Source organism: Notamacropus eugenii, chromosome 1, assembly GCF_028372415.1.
Source record: "Notamacropus eugenii isolate mMacEug1 chromosome 1, mMacEug1.pri_v2, whole genome shotgun sequence".
Taxonomy (NCBI): domain Eukaryota; kingdom Metazoa; phylum Chordata; class Mammalia; order Diprotodontia; family Macropodidae; genus Notamacropus; species Notamacropus eugenii.
In genome coordinates, this window is record NC_092872.1 from 608,913,426 (window position 1) to 608,928,635 (window position 15,210).

Here is a 15,210-nt window from a genome sequence, read left to right on the forward strand (position 1 = left end):
GCTAATTCTGTTTTTTAAAGCATTCTTCTTCTCATTGGCTTTTTGAACCTCTTTTGCCAATTGAGTTAGCCTATTTTTCAAGGTGTTATTTTCTTCAGCATTTTTTTCGGTCTCCTTCAGCAAGGTGTTGACCTGTTTTTCATGATTTTCTTGCATCTCTCTCATTTCTCTTCCCAATTTTTCCTCCACCTCTTTTACTTGCTTTTCAAAATCCTTTTTGAGCTCTTCCATGGCCTGAGACCACTGAATATTTATTTTGGATGTTTGGGATATAGAAGCTTTGATTTTTATGTATTTCCCTGATGGTAAGCATTGTTCTTCCTCATCCGAAAGCATGGGAGAAGATACCTGTTCACCAAGAAAGTAACCTTCTGTCATCTTTTTTTTTTTCCTTTTTTGGGCATTTTCCAACCAGTCACTTGACCTTTGGGTTCTCTGTCAAGAGTAGGGTATACTCTGGGGCCCTGTAAGATCTCAGTTCCTCCAAGGTGGCACAATCAAGCCTGCACACTCATCTGGGAGCAACCAGAAAACTTCTGTGCCCAGAATCTGCGAGTAGTAGAATGTCCTCTTCACAACCACCTGGCCCCCAGTTCTGCCAAGCCAGCATTGGAGGGTTAAGATTCAGTTCAGCTGCTCAATTCCCCCAGGGGCTTCATGAGGAGGCCTCCAGCAACCCATGTCGACTGCTGCTGCCTGCCATGGGAGCCGCTGCTGCCCACTGAAGCCTCTGCCACCACCTCCTGGGGCCAGAACTATGGGAGGGACCTTGCTCCCTTCCTGGCCAGCTGAAAAAGCCGTCTCACTGACCTTTGGTGCCTGTGGGTTGAGGGATCTGTGCTGCTGCTGGGGATCCCACCCCCAAAGCATGCTCCAGCCCTGCTCCTCCCGGCACCACAGCCAAGGCTGTGCTGCGCTCTACTCTGCGTCCGGTGTGACAGACCTTTCCTATCAGCCTTCTAAGTCACCCTGGGCTGAAAGTCTCCTCCACTCCATTGTTCTGTGGCTTCTGCTTCTCTAGAATTTGTTAAGAGTCATTCTTTACAGGTATTTTATGGGCTATGGGGGAAGAGCTAGTGTATGTGCTTCTTGCTACTCCGCCATCTTGGCTCCCTATATTTTTTCTCCCTTATGGTTTCTGGGCAAACTGTACTCTCACTTCACCTATCCCAGGAATTCTAGATTAATCTATGCATATCTCTGAGGCATGGCTTGTAGGTATTTTAGAGTCATTCTCTTCTGCATGTGTCCTGAGTGTCCTTGCAACCATAACATCTCATTATGGTGGGTCTTTTCTTTGCTTGCTCATTCTTTCAGCACATTTTCTGACTCTGAACTAGATGTTAGGACTGGGCTCTGTCATACTCCAGGACAGAAGGTCTGGGCAGGTCACGTTTCTTGGGATATTGAGTGTTCTGTGATTCCAAGGACAGGCTGGTGTACAAGCTTTTAGTACTCCTAAAGTGGTCTGCTCCAACATCAAGTCTGATTGCTGCCCCTGAGGTTTGGGGTCTGTTACTTCTTCACCAGGATTTGGTCTGTGCCAGAGTGGACAGCTGCTGGATTCAGTCCTCTGGAAAGCTCTATTGGTTCAGAGTGGCAGAACTGGAGGCTCCCTTTCATTTGGGTTACTTGCCTTGGTTCTTCAGGCTGGGCCAGAGGCTAGATGTGAAATCTTGCTCTGCGCTTGGTTCTGATTCCCACAATCTTTCAAAGATTAGTGCCAGTAGAATAGCACTTATATCAGACAATTAGTACATCTATTAAAATCCATGTCCTACATTCAAGTGAGCATGTCAGACTTATGTACAGATTTCTGTCTATCACAAATTTTAAGACAGAGGGATGACTTTCCCCTACTCACCCAAGGTTCCCACCATTTCCTTTCCAACAACCAGTGCTAACTGGTGAGAAAGAGATTCAAGGTAGCATTTTCCCTCATCGGTTCCTCTGCTTTTTGAAGGCTGAAATTATCATTATTGCAAATTAGGAAATTGACAGTTGTTTTGCTTTCAACAGAAGGACAGTGAGCTCCAAAAGCTGTCAAGTAACTGAAGTTCCCTGTTTGCTAGGACATCATACCACTGTGCCAAGCTATGATCTATTTCCTAAATTCTTTACCTGTTTCCTATTTCTGTATAGGCAGTCTGTAGAATACTGATGACAATCAATTCTGTTTTTGTTCTGTTGATCTTCATCCAAATGTTCTTTACCTGGAAGACCCTTGAGTTTCTTCTTTTCCTCACAAGTATATGTGTGGGTGTGTAGATGTGTATGTGTATGTGTGTGTGTGTGTGTGTGTGTGTGTGTGTATGTGTAACTGTACAATAAATACTACAATACTAGTCCTCTTTCTCCCTCTCCCTTTACCCATTTTATTCTTTCTAAATAAGGTTCCTTCCAGAGCCACATTCCAACTAAGGGTCATAAGTACCAAAACACAGTGATTATATGAAAATAAACATATATATGAGAACTAAAATAAGAAGCAGGTAGGTAGTATAGTGGAATAAAGTACTGGACCTGGAGTAAGGAAGTTCAAATCCAGCCTCAGATACTAGCTGTGATCCTGAGCAAATCATTTAACCTACAACTGCCTCAATTTTCCCAAATGTAAAATGAGTATAACATCTACCTCCTAAGGTTGTTGTATGGATAAAATTATATTAGTAAAGGGCATTGCAAGCCTTAGAGTACAATATAAATACTAGTTATCATCACTATTATATTACCTTGAATTAGAATAGCTCATTCACCTTACTTGCTACTCACACCTTTATGCATTTACGTACAGAGAGGCAAACTATGTAAAAACTACAGACACACTGAGATTAGTAACTTCATCTTCCTATGTCAAAACTTTTACATAGAAAAGATTAGAAGGATGAATTGTGATAGTTCTCAAGGAAGTACCAGGAAATACTACTTTTTCATCTGATCCTTCATAATGGGCATGGCAAAGTCCGACCTCTCACAGGATCCTCCAAACATGCGTTCTCAAAGGCTATGCCAACAAGGGGAAATCTCTGGCAATTTTGTCAAACTAGAAAGGCTCTGAGCTATAATTCAATGACTGATCTTGCTAACATGAGAAAGGCCAAAGAGTATGAATCAAGGGGAGGAGGGGAAAATACCAACACTGCATGGCCATGTACTAAGGCTGAGGGAAGAGTTGTGATTGGGTCAATCCAAATCCAAGAAATTACAGACTGTTAAGTATAACAGTCACAGTTCAAGACTGTTACCTGCGTATTTTTCTTTGACAGATTCGTCCATAGACCAGAAGCAATGATCATAAGCAAATACCTGTTAATTAAATAAAAGTATGCATTAATAATGAAATCTTAAGGAAATGATCCCATACCATCAAAATAATCTGACTACATAAAGCTAAAAGGGTCTCCATGTTTGAACACTTAATATACATAAGAATGCTACCTTTAAAAATAATGAAAAATGTGTACTTTCTTGAGAGGAAGCTAGGTAACTGAGTGGATAGGGTGTAGGACCTGGGATAAGACATGAGTTCAAATTCATTCTCAAACACTCAATAGATGGGTTACCACAGGGTAATATGAGCTTCCTAGGGTTGTTGTATCAAATGTAATTGGCATGTAAAGCAATTTGTAAACATTAAAGCACTATACAAATGCTAGCTATTATTATTATTATTGTTGGCACTGGTGTTATCATGCCAATCAATTTAGAACTGATAAACCTTCAATGCAGTTGCTACAAATCCAAACCCAGAACACTACCTGAAAATGCATGTATGAAATCCTATTCTGCATTAACAGCTATTAAATATCTCAAACTAGATGACCTGTATACAAATTAAACTCCCCTACTACTTACTATCAAGAGCACCACCCTCCTCCCAGTGCCCCAGGCTCCCACCCTTGGTGTTATCCTTCACTCCTCAATCTGTCCCTCCCCCATCCAAACAGTTCCAAATCCTGTCATTTCTATCTTCTCAACCTCTCTTCTTATATGATCCCTTCTCTCCTCTCATGTGGCAACTACCCTATCATCTCCCAACATCCAAAAGAAAAATCCTCCATTTGGTTTTTAAAACCCTTCTAACCTGGCCCCTTCCTGCTTTTCCAGCTTTCTTAGGCCTTATCCTCCTCCATTTCCCAAGTCTGGGTATTTTCTCTGACTCTCCCTCATGGGTGGAATGCTCTCCCACCTTTTCTCTATCTTCTGGCTTCTCTGTCTTCCTTCAAGTTCCAATTAAAACCCCACTTTCTATGAGTAGCCCTTCCAATGCTCCTTAACACTGGTGTCAGATCTCATTTCTATGTAATTGTTTGCACATTCTATGTAATTGTTTGCACATTATCTTCCCCATTGGGCTGTGAACGCCTTGAGAGCAGGGACTGTCTTTTTACCTTCTTTTGTATCCCCAGTTCTTAACACTATGCCTGGCACATAAATATAGTAGATGCTTAATAAACACTGTTTCAGTGAGATGGGGGGAGTTTCCTCACAACACCTAATATAATGAGAAGTTTTTGCTAACTACCCATTCTCCCTCTGCAACATCTCTGACATCAATTGCACTCAGCCCACTAACAACTAAGTATCATGCTTCTTCAAACCTTCACCATTCATCATCTAGCCTATTATAATGGCCTATCTGTTTCACCACCTCCAGCTTTTCTCTCTCCAGTTCATCCTTCTCATTTCTACCAAACTAAGTTGTCTGGAGCGCATTAATCCCCAGTTCAAACTCTTTGGACTCCACTCTATAACAGAAGTTCTTAATCTTGGGGCCATAAACTTGCTTTGTGCTTTTTAATATGTATTTTAATGACTGTAGCATAATATGATTGGTTTCCTTTGAATCCTATGTATTTTATTTTATACATTTAAAGACAACGTTCTGAGAAGGGGTCCAGTCTTACCAAACTGCCAGAGGGATCAAGGACACAAAAATGGTTAGGAAATTCTACATTACAGTAAGATACAAATTCCAAGGTCTAATATTTGAAATTGTGCACAATCTGATTCCAACCTAAATCTAGAAGCTTATTACATATTAGTTCACTTTATATGGTTCATATTCCAGCCCAACTGGACTAGTTCTTGTTTCCTGAACTTGACAAGATGACTCTTGCCCAGCATGTACTCCCTCTTCTCTAACTCTTAGAATCCTTATCTTTCTTTAATCCTTATCTTTCTTTCAGAGGCTATCTTTTCCATGTAGTCTTTCTTAAAGATCATCATCCCCTCCTCCCCACCCAATCAAAACAAAAAACAAATGCTCTCTTCCCCTTCAAATTTTTCTAGAAAACTGGGTGGCTAGATATCTCTTTTGACCTCATTACTTTCTACCTGTTATTATACTTAGCTGTGTACATTTTATCTCTTTCTACCCCCACCAAAAAAGAATATAAATTCTCTGAGAACAAGAAAGGACTGTGTTAATGTAGTTGAATGTTCTATGATGCCTCAGGTTCCCCATATGTACAATGAGATTTGGGCCATGTGATTATTGAGGTCCCTTTTAGCTCCATGATCTTGTGGATCCATGATGCATTATTCCTGAAACTTCTGCTCTTGGGTATCTTAAATAACAACAGTATCTTGAGTTAGATTGCCTAAGTTCCTCAAGTGAGAAATATAGTTTCTGCTCTATTCTATTTTATTACAGAAATTGTAATTGGGAAATGAAGAAAAATACATACAACATAGCTAACGTTAATATGCGTTTTTTAAGTCATATAGCCTGCAAGACTGTGTTTCTATTTGAGTTTGGTACCAATGGAATAGAATATAGCAGACATCTCATGCTTTTCCTAAGTGTTTATTGCCATACAGAATTAACTTCTTCCTGACCACTAGCTGTAAACAAAAAGCCAAACTATGAAACAAGATTTTAAAAAACAGATACCAACTAAATAACTTTTCCCTCTAAACTTCACCTATCACTGCTTAATTTAATTCCTGTTCTCCAGAACAAGTCTAATCTGAATACACACTGATCTATGCTCAGGAATCAAATCCTATTAACTTCCAAATCCAGCATTAAAGGCCCTTCACTATCTACTTAGAGTAATCAGAGAGATGACATTCAATAACATTCTACACCCTCATCCCCCTAGTCTTTTCCCCCCATCACACAGTCCTGATTCTAACTTCTAATTCTCTTCTCCCTCCAGAAGTTAAGTTACTAATCTGGTACAAATATCAACAAAGAATGGACTTGTCCCAGCTATAGCTCCTATTGCAAATTGCTACAGGTATCTTTTTTGTCAGAGTTCTTAAAAGAATACATTTCTTCCCTTCAAACATTTAACAAAATGGAATATACAAAGTTAACAACTACACAGTGATTTTTTGATACATTAACTCCTGAATATTACCCCCAAAAGAATATCTGGCATCTCAGGTAAAAAATAAAGGGAAATGTAGATTTATGAATAGATCAAATAAATATGGTAGTCATTTTTTCTATCTCTATATTGTTTTATATCTACACACATTACTTTAAAGATAAAAATGAAACAAAATAGAGGCTCATCATCATTTACTTTAAAGAAAACAGAGAAATATAGGGGGGGAGCTTCCTGAATCCTCAGGGAATTGGAAAGGCAATCCAAGGGGAATATCTCGTTCAGATATTACTTCAGAATCCCCCAAGAAATGCAAGAAATCTCTGGGATTCCTTCTATCCTTTAGGGAGAAGACCAAGATCAAAATACATCTCCTGTAACTGTTGTGGGATGAATCAGGAAGAAAGGAAACAAATATTTATAAAGTACCTTCTGTGTACAAGGGACTGCGCACTTTGAAAATATGATCTCATTTGATCCTCTCAACAAGCCTAGGAGATTGATGCTCTTCTTTTCCACATTTTGCAGTTGAGGAAATTGAGATAGATAGGAAGTAAGTGACTTGACCAAGATCCCACAGTTGGGAAGTGTCTGAGACCAGATTTGAAGTCAAGTCTTCTTGTCTTCAGACCCAATTTTCAAAGTACTTTGCACAGTTCCTGGTACACAGAAGATGCTTAATAAATGTTTGTATCCTTTCTTCCTTTTCCATCCCATGACAGATGCCAGGAAATATATTTTGATCTTGGTCTTTATCTACTGCTCCACCTAGCTGCCTATACAGACAATCACCTTTGGTCTGTATCTGTATCCTCAAAAGTCCCTACAGCCTTTCTGAGGCTTAGGGTGCCAATTAGAGAGTATGTAGAAGCCACTTTTAAAGGGCTGTGTAAGAATCTACAATCACTGAGCCCATCAGCAGAAGAGCACAGCAAAATAGAATTCATGCCTGCAGTTACTGGCAACAGGCCAGCAGTGATCAAAATACAAATACCAGACTTTCCAAAATTGTCTAGTTCTTTATGTGACAATTAAGTAAGGATCACACATGAGGCTGACAACACACATCACTCTTATATCACTGGGCTCCTACTGGAAGAGCTCTCAGGTATTTAAAAAATACAAAGAAAATAGCCTGTCAACTCTCAAATGTAATCAATCCAAACATCTTACCTTTGACTGGCCCCTGAAATTTCCATTAAAAGGGTGATCATTGGCACAAAAGAGAAAAAAAGAGAAAAAAAATTAGTCAAAACAGTTTCTAAAGGTTAAAGAGATTATAAACATTTACAAAAATAAATTCATCAATGAGCATTACCAACCATGCAGAAAATATGACAAGTGTCAACTTAAAGAAAAACATTTCAACTTCTTCAAAGAAAGTAACTGACAAAGAATTTATTAGTTTCTAAAAACTAGTATTTGAGTGAATAAACATCGAAGACTGGCAAAGCCAAAAATCTAAAATATAAATCATAAAAGGTTTAATTGCATTACTTTTTTCATTCTTGAATACCCATCTCTCTATACATTTTAAGAAAACCAAGAAGAATACTTACTTTCCATCTTCAACTAACTTGCCACCTTTTCCCCCCAACTCTGCAATATCACAGGAGTACTGTCCTTCAGACAAAGGACTAAATGAAAGCAGTTTGCGGGAGGAGATCTAGAGTCATCACTAACTGGTCTATCCCCATTTAGATTCTCTTTCTCCTTCTTAACTCCCCCTTGCCAGACATAGTAAAGGATCTGCTGCCATCTGACCCAAGGCAGGATGGATCCTCCCTCCCATATATTAAAGGATTTTAAGGAAAGGAAAAACTAAATATAAATGTCTTTTCTATTACTTATAAATCACCTGCCCAATAAAATAATAAAAAAAGGTTAGAGATTAGATTCAATTAAATCTGTCGCTGATTATTCTAATTCTGGATGTATTTGTCTACTTTAGCAAATCGAAGTGAAAATATTAAAGATTTATGAAAGTTGTTGAGGTAATAGTAAACCAAGACTCACCCAAAAGAATAATCTCAATCTTATTCTTTTCTACCAGCCTTGCCTCTGAGTTTTAGAATAGATAGGAGCAGGGGAAAACAGTGGATCCTTAGCTATATTATACTAAGTCACTAAAATATAGTCTACTGGGTCACTTCCAACAGAGATAGAATAGGAGATTCAAAAGATAAAGAGAGAAAGAACCAGCTGGTTATATTGATTTCCTCATTTTTATTTGGTTTTTGTAGTATAACAGGGTCTAGGATTGGCCAGTTAAGAGTCTTGTTTTTATTGGCATGCATGATGTGCTCTGCCTGATGGGAACCCCGCACAGACTTTGGAGCATACACAGGAATCGTTTCCTGACTGCTTACTACATGAAGAGGAACCTTTTTGGTTGGCTGCTGAGCCAGAACCAAAATGCATAAAAGTCTTCTACTGGGGCAATTTTCACCTTAGTTCCCCATCTGACTGATTCCTTTGAGGAAAACATGCTGTACTGTGAACTGTAAATCTCTGGGTAGGGAGATTATCTCCCCACTCAGGCCAAAGAGTGGTCCATTATTTTTTACCTCTTTGGGTGAAAAGCTAAGAGACTAGGCAGTAACCTCGTGACTTTCAAAACGTTACAGAGAGGGGCAGCAAGGTGGCACAATGGATAGAGGACCAGCCCAGGAGTCAGGAGGATCTGAGTTCAAATCCACCCTCAGATATTTGACACTTACTAGCTATGTCTCTTAACTTCAACTGCGTTGTCCACCGTCGCCTCCCCCCAAAAAAGTCACAGAGGGCAGTCTATCAGAGGTCTGGTAGTTAGAGTCCATGCTAGATTTTAATGAAAAATCTAGCCTTTGCTTGACTCAGCAAAGTAGTTGATAAAAGACACTCAAAAGGAAGTGAACGGTGACTCATTTAATTGGTATGCAGTATTCAGAAGTTGTCTAGGTGGGACACATGCTTTACAGAAACTGATTTAAGTTTGAATCCACTCTCCCAAAGGACCAAGGTAGTATAGAAAAGAGTGTGCCTCTAGGTGTTGAAGGAAAGAGACCTGTGACTTTCCGACATACTTCTCAGTAAATAATTCCTTTTTAAAAGCTAGCTGACATTGGTTACAATACTGGTACATTAACTCACTGGCGAGAAGAAGATATAAGGGAGACAGTAATGAATGATATTGGGAAGACACCAGAATAGAAGTTCAAACTGACAGCATCAGAGAAAAAAGATCCCCTCAGGACTATCCATAGAACAGTGAAAGGGAGATACAACTAGCAACCTTGCTCTAGAGGACCCGATTCATCAGTGCAAAGGAGAATTGGGACAGAGACCTTCAAAAGATATGAAGGACTGCAAATATCAACAGAATACAAGAAGTGGAAAAATTCTCTTTTCCCTATCTCTTTGGGAAAGGAAGCCAAAAAAGAGGGCATGGGAAGGGAGAAATAGGTTAAAATAAAACAAAAAAACCTGTATATCAAATGACCTTGGCTTAGTTGTACAAATAAATATCCAGAGAAATGTTCTAACTTAGAAACTTAACAGAAAACTTAGTTGACACTCTTTTTTTGGAGGAAAAGGTCCCACATAGGCGACAAATGACTAAGATTTTTCTAATGACAATTTGTAAGACTGAGCCTGCCCTCAGATGTTATAATTTTGACTCTTTTCTCTCATCACCCCCATATTCAACTAGCTGTCAGTTTTACCTGGCTACTACCTTAATTCAGTCACTTATCAGATAGGCAAGCTAGAACAGATAAAACAGTGAACCCTGAGTAAGAGACAGGAGGCAGCATGTGTCACTTGTGTCAAACGACTGCCCCTAACTTGACTATCACCTTGCCTTAGACTGTAGTGGAGACAGCTCCAGGACCCTGACCCCAATAACCCTGGGAAGGGGATACAGCATTTCTGATTAATAAAAGGATGTAATCTTGTGGAGAAGGGGCCCATCATTCTCACTACTACTACCATCAACTGCCACAGCACCCTAAGAATCCCTGAACCTCTGCAGCTGAACATTTTCATTTATGTCTTCCCTAACATATTATTAGGACTATTATTAGGGTGTAAGACTCAAAAGCAGGAAATGTCTTATTTTTCTATTTTTTCCCCATGGCTTAGTACAATATTTTACACATAGTAAGCACCTGTTAAATGTGTTTGTTTCTTTTTTTTTATTATTCTTTCACTAATTCATTCATTCTATGCTAGACAGACAATTCTAATTGACTTCTAATTTGTATCCCAGCCTCTGATCTCTACTTTTCCAATCATTCTTCACACAGCCTCTCAGTGGAATTTCTGTGGCCATGCAAGTATGTATGCTAGGCTGAAGTAACCCTGCCTCCCCCAACCCCCTACACACACACTCCCCACTTCCACCTCAGGAACTTGCATTAGTTCATCTCCACTTAAAATCCTTAAATCTAAAAATAGAAATCCATAAATTTTTTGAAAGTTTACCTCCTCCCTGAAACTTTCAGGTCACCTCTTTCCCAACGTCCCCCAACCACTAGTGTTCTCTCCTTCTTCAAATTACCTTGCATTATGAGTATCTGCACGTATTCTGGATACAGGCATATACATACTACATATATATATATGTATATATATAGATATATAACAGTCTCTTTGAATGGAGGAATAGTTTCATTTTTAGCTTTGTATTCCACTGCCTTACAAATACAATGCATTTGATAAGTGATTGTTGAGTTGAATGTTTTAGAATTTCCTTAAGGCAAAGTTGTGAAATGGAATGAATTACTAACAGAGTTATATAATCCCCCTTTCCATTGGTCTTTATAATTTAAATTATATTCTCATCCATTTCATATGACTATGTCTGTGGATCTACCTAACAGTGAGGATGGGACAAAGTAACCTATTATTGTTTCTTCCAGACTCAAGACTCAGTGATTCACACTATTAGCAACTGTTTCTGCTACCAGTAATATTTCCCAAAACACTTCAAATTCACTAATTTCCTCCATTCTGATTTCCACTAAAGAAAAAAAATCATGTGTTTCTCAGTCTCCAGATGTAACTTACTATTCACAATATTTATATGATCAAAAATTCTTCCTCATTTATTTTCCTGAGAGAAAAGGTTTTGCTACTTAGAACATTTTGAGGACAGCTGAAATAAAACTATCCTCCACAGAGTAAAGAATTATTCATTCTTCTCAGAGGGATGTTATATAGTAAGCTCAGAAACCATAATCAAATGTCAAACCTAGATGAACACACTGCCCTGAATTCATAGCATAGTAATGAGAACTAAAACAGACCAGTAAATTAATTACAGAGCTAACTTTCCAGTTTGGGATTCTTATGACTATACAAGTGAAGCTCAAGTAACTTCTATAGCCACAAGAAACCATAAGATGTAATTACATCTCTTTCAAACTCCTCCTTCAACACAAGAGTACAGCTATAGTCCAATACAATAACACTTCACTTATTTGGGGGTCGTGCATCTAATAGCCTCACTTACCTGGAAAAGACTCAAGCAGCAGAGTACAGTGTACGGAAAAGAGCACTGGATTTTAAATCAGAGGAACTGGTTGCGTCTTGAATCTGCATTTGCTACCTGCATGGCCTTTAGCAAATTATTTTCCTTCTTTAGCCTTCAGTTTCCTCACCTATAAAATGAAGATAGTGCCTAACACTTCTTCCAGCTCTAAATCCTTAGCTCCTAAGCAAAAAAGGTGTCTAAACAACCCAAACATGGAGAAAAACTATGCATTTTCACCTACCTACCCAGAATCTCCCCAGAATTCATGGCCCTCAACAATCTAGTTCCAATCTATTTGGGCCAGCTTTATCTCGTACTACTCCCTTCCCATATTTTAAATTTCTGACAGTCATTACTTGCTATCCATCATTCATGCCCAGCCCTCTCCTCTTTCATGACTTTGCTCATGCTCTCCTCCATGCCTGGAATAGACTTCTCTATCACCATCTCCATCTGGTGAAATTGGCCCTTCCTTCAAGTCCCATCACATGCTGTGTTCATCACATCACCAAGGCTGGTCCAAGCCAGAGTGATCTTGACTGTGCTTTCACAGCACCATTCACCTTTGCTCTTGTCACATTTGATTTAAATACATACAAAACCATCTCATAGGACTTATGAAATGCCAAGACCCTGAAGATCATCTAGTACAAATCCTGAACTTTACAAAGAGAGAAACTAAAACTCAGAAAAATGCAAAGATTTGCCCAAAAGTCACACATCTATTAAGTATAAGAGATATGACTTGAATCCAGTTCCTCTGATTCCAAATTATACTTATACTGTAATAGATTTATAAACTCCTTAAGGATGTGAACCACATGTTACATTTTTAATCTGTGCCTCCCCAGTACCCAGTCAGTGCATTGCACATAGCAGTTAATTAATATTTTCTGAATTGAAATGTCTCGATTTACATGTAATTCTAACAGGTGTGGAAATCTGTTTGGCCAGCTCAGCATAGATTTAAACCAAAAAATGAAGGAGGAGATGGTTACTCACTAAAAAGTTACTCATTAAAAAGTAACTGTGTGATTCCCTAGCATGAAACATGGTGACAGAAAAATTTTAAAGAGAGGAACATCCCAGGAATAGATGTGTCAAAACAAAGAAAAAAGCCTAATAACTCAAGTTCATGAGGATATTTAGTTATCAAAAAGAAAAGATAGGCAAAAGAGAAGAGATGAGTTAGTATGCCATACACTCTAAGAAGGCAGAAAAGAACTTTATACATTTATATTAGTTTGTAATGTGTATAATTTCCATCAAATATGGTTAATAAACATATCCTACTTAAAGATATAAGATAATTCAAAAATGTATTTATATATGAAAGTTATATACCAAAAAGTTATAATCTAGTCAATTTATAAAGCTATACTAATCAGAATTTTCCAACTGACTTTTAATTATTAAAAACAGTGTTAAGCACAATACAACTACTAATTACTTTGCAACCCTTATACTTCAATAAATTAATATAAATCCCTAACATGACTTAGCATTTTTCAGCTACTCCCTTCATGCCTCTAACAGGATTTACTATCCATCAATTCTCTTTCATTTTTCTTCTTATATGATTATCATTGGTGTGTGCTGGTTCTACTCTTTTCACTTTGAAATAGTTCAGAAAGATCTTTCCAGAATTCTGCTCTTTCACTTGTCTGTTTTAATTCCATTACAGTATTCCATTATATGAAGGTAACGCAATTTATCTGGCCATTCTCCTATTGCTGGGCATTTCCACTTGATTGTAGTTTTGTTTTGTAATCATAAATAAGACTGCTACAAAAATCTTTGAATACAGTTCTTTGTTTTTGATAACACAAGATGTATTCATGACAAGAGAGTTACTCATTCAAAGGGTATGATAATTTTAAAAAACTTTTTACAACACATTACCAGAATCCATCTTGTAACAAGCAGTATTCTGTTGAGTCAAGCACTGTGCCAAGTGCTAGGTGATGGAAAAACAAAACCAAAAGTCAACCAGTTTCTGCCTTTACGGAGCTTACAAATGAAAACTATTCAAGGGACAAAAAATATATGCTGGCCTGCTAGATGCAAAACAGACACAAGGTAGACCCAAGCAGCTAAGAGGATCTGGTAGAGCTTCATGTAAAAGGCTGTGTTTAACCTTGAGTTCTGGAGGAAATTGAGGGATTCTAAGAGGTTCTACAAACTGGCAATTCCACAAGTGATGAATGAGTGCACCTGTTTCTCCAAAACACCAGTACTGAATTTCCAAGCTTTCGATTATTTTAACTATTTTAACAATTAAATAGGTGTGAGGGGGTACCTAAAAGATTTATTTTCATATGTTTCCCTTTATTGCTGAGCCTAAGAACATTTCAAATAGTTAACAAAGTGTATTGCCTCACATGAAAATCTGTTTGACATCCTTTAGCCATTTATTCATTATCTATATCTGCTTGAAATGTCAAGTTCTTTTTCAATTCATTTCCATTTCAAAATGACTAAGATTCCAAAAGAATGCCAGAAATGGATCGATGAATGAAAGAAAAGCCTCTACTATTTACCAAGTCACATACCGAGTGCTAAGCAGTGAGGATACAAATAGAAAAGGGAAACAACCCTTGTCCTCCAGAAGCCTTCATTTTAACAGGAAAGATAACCCAGATGGGGAAGGAGGGTCCAAGGAAGGGAGCTCTAGTCTGGAGGGTCACAAAGATGCTGAACAGAATAATAATGGGGCAGTCACTGACACACTTTTTCCAGAGGCAATGTTAGGGTAGATTTGATCGTGGTTCTCTGAGCAAGAGGTAAAGAAAGGTCACAGAGAGGAAAAAGAGGAAAGGGATTCTGGAAATGTGAAAATGAGCACACATGGTCCTAAGGAGAACAGTGCTCAGTGGCTTAGCTTAGCTCCCCACACACATGGTCTCTGGTGGTCTGGTTTGGAGGGTGGTGGAGCAACAGTGACTAGAAATAACCAATAGCATCACTCCCATTTTTAAAAAAACAATACATTCAACAGATGTTTTTTGTCTTAACAAACCTCTCCCATGTCAAACTGAGCCCTTCTTTGTGATAAAGGAAAATATTTAAGCATACCTTACAACCTGGCAACTGGTAAAAATGACAAAAAAACAAAAACAGGAATCATCAATACTGGAGGTTTTGTATGAAGACAGACAGGTATGCTATGCTGTTGGTGGGGCTATGAATCAGTCCAAACATACTGGAAAGTAATTATGAGAAGTAACTAAAATGCCTATACCTTTGACACAGATTCTCCTGCTAGTCATATATCCCATACATCCCATGGATACCCAAAGGTATCCATGACAAAATGATGCACAAAAAGTTGGAGGAGCATGTTTTGTAATAATAAAG

General features: G+C 38.3%; 1 protein-coding gene across 1 annotated transcript in view; it reads right to left on the minus strand.

Annotated features, from left to right (window-relative positions):
• The window catches only part of KIF13B (kinesin family member 13B), a 241,569-nt gene that overhangs the window by 166,876 nt on the left and 59,483 nt on the right, over positions 1-15,210 (minus strand). The window contains exons 3-4 of the mRNA XM_072634812.1: positions 7,512-7,524; positions 3,246-3,306 (exon numbers count right to left, since the gene is read on the minus strand). Coding sequence (XP_072490913.1) covers positions 3,246-3,306; positions 7,512-7,524 — 74 coding nt within the window. The remainder of the gene's footprint in view (positions 1-3,245; positions 3,307-7,511; positions 7,525-15,210) is intronic.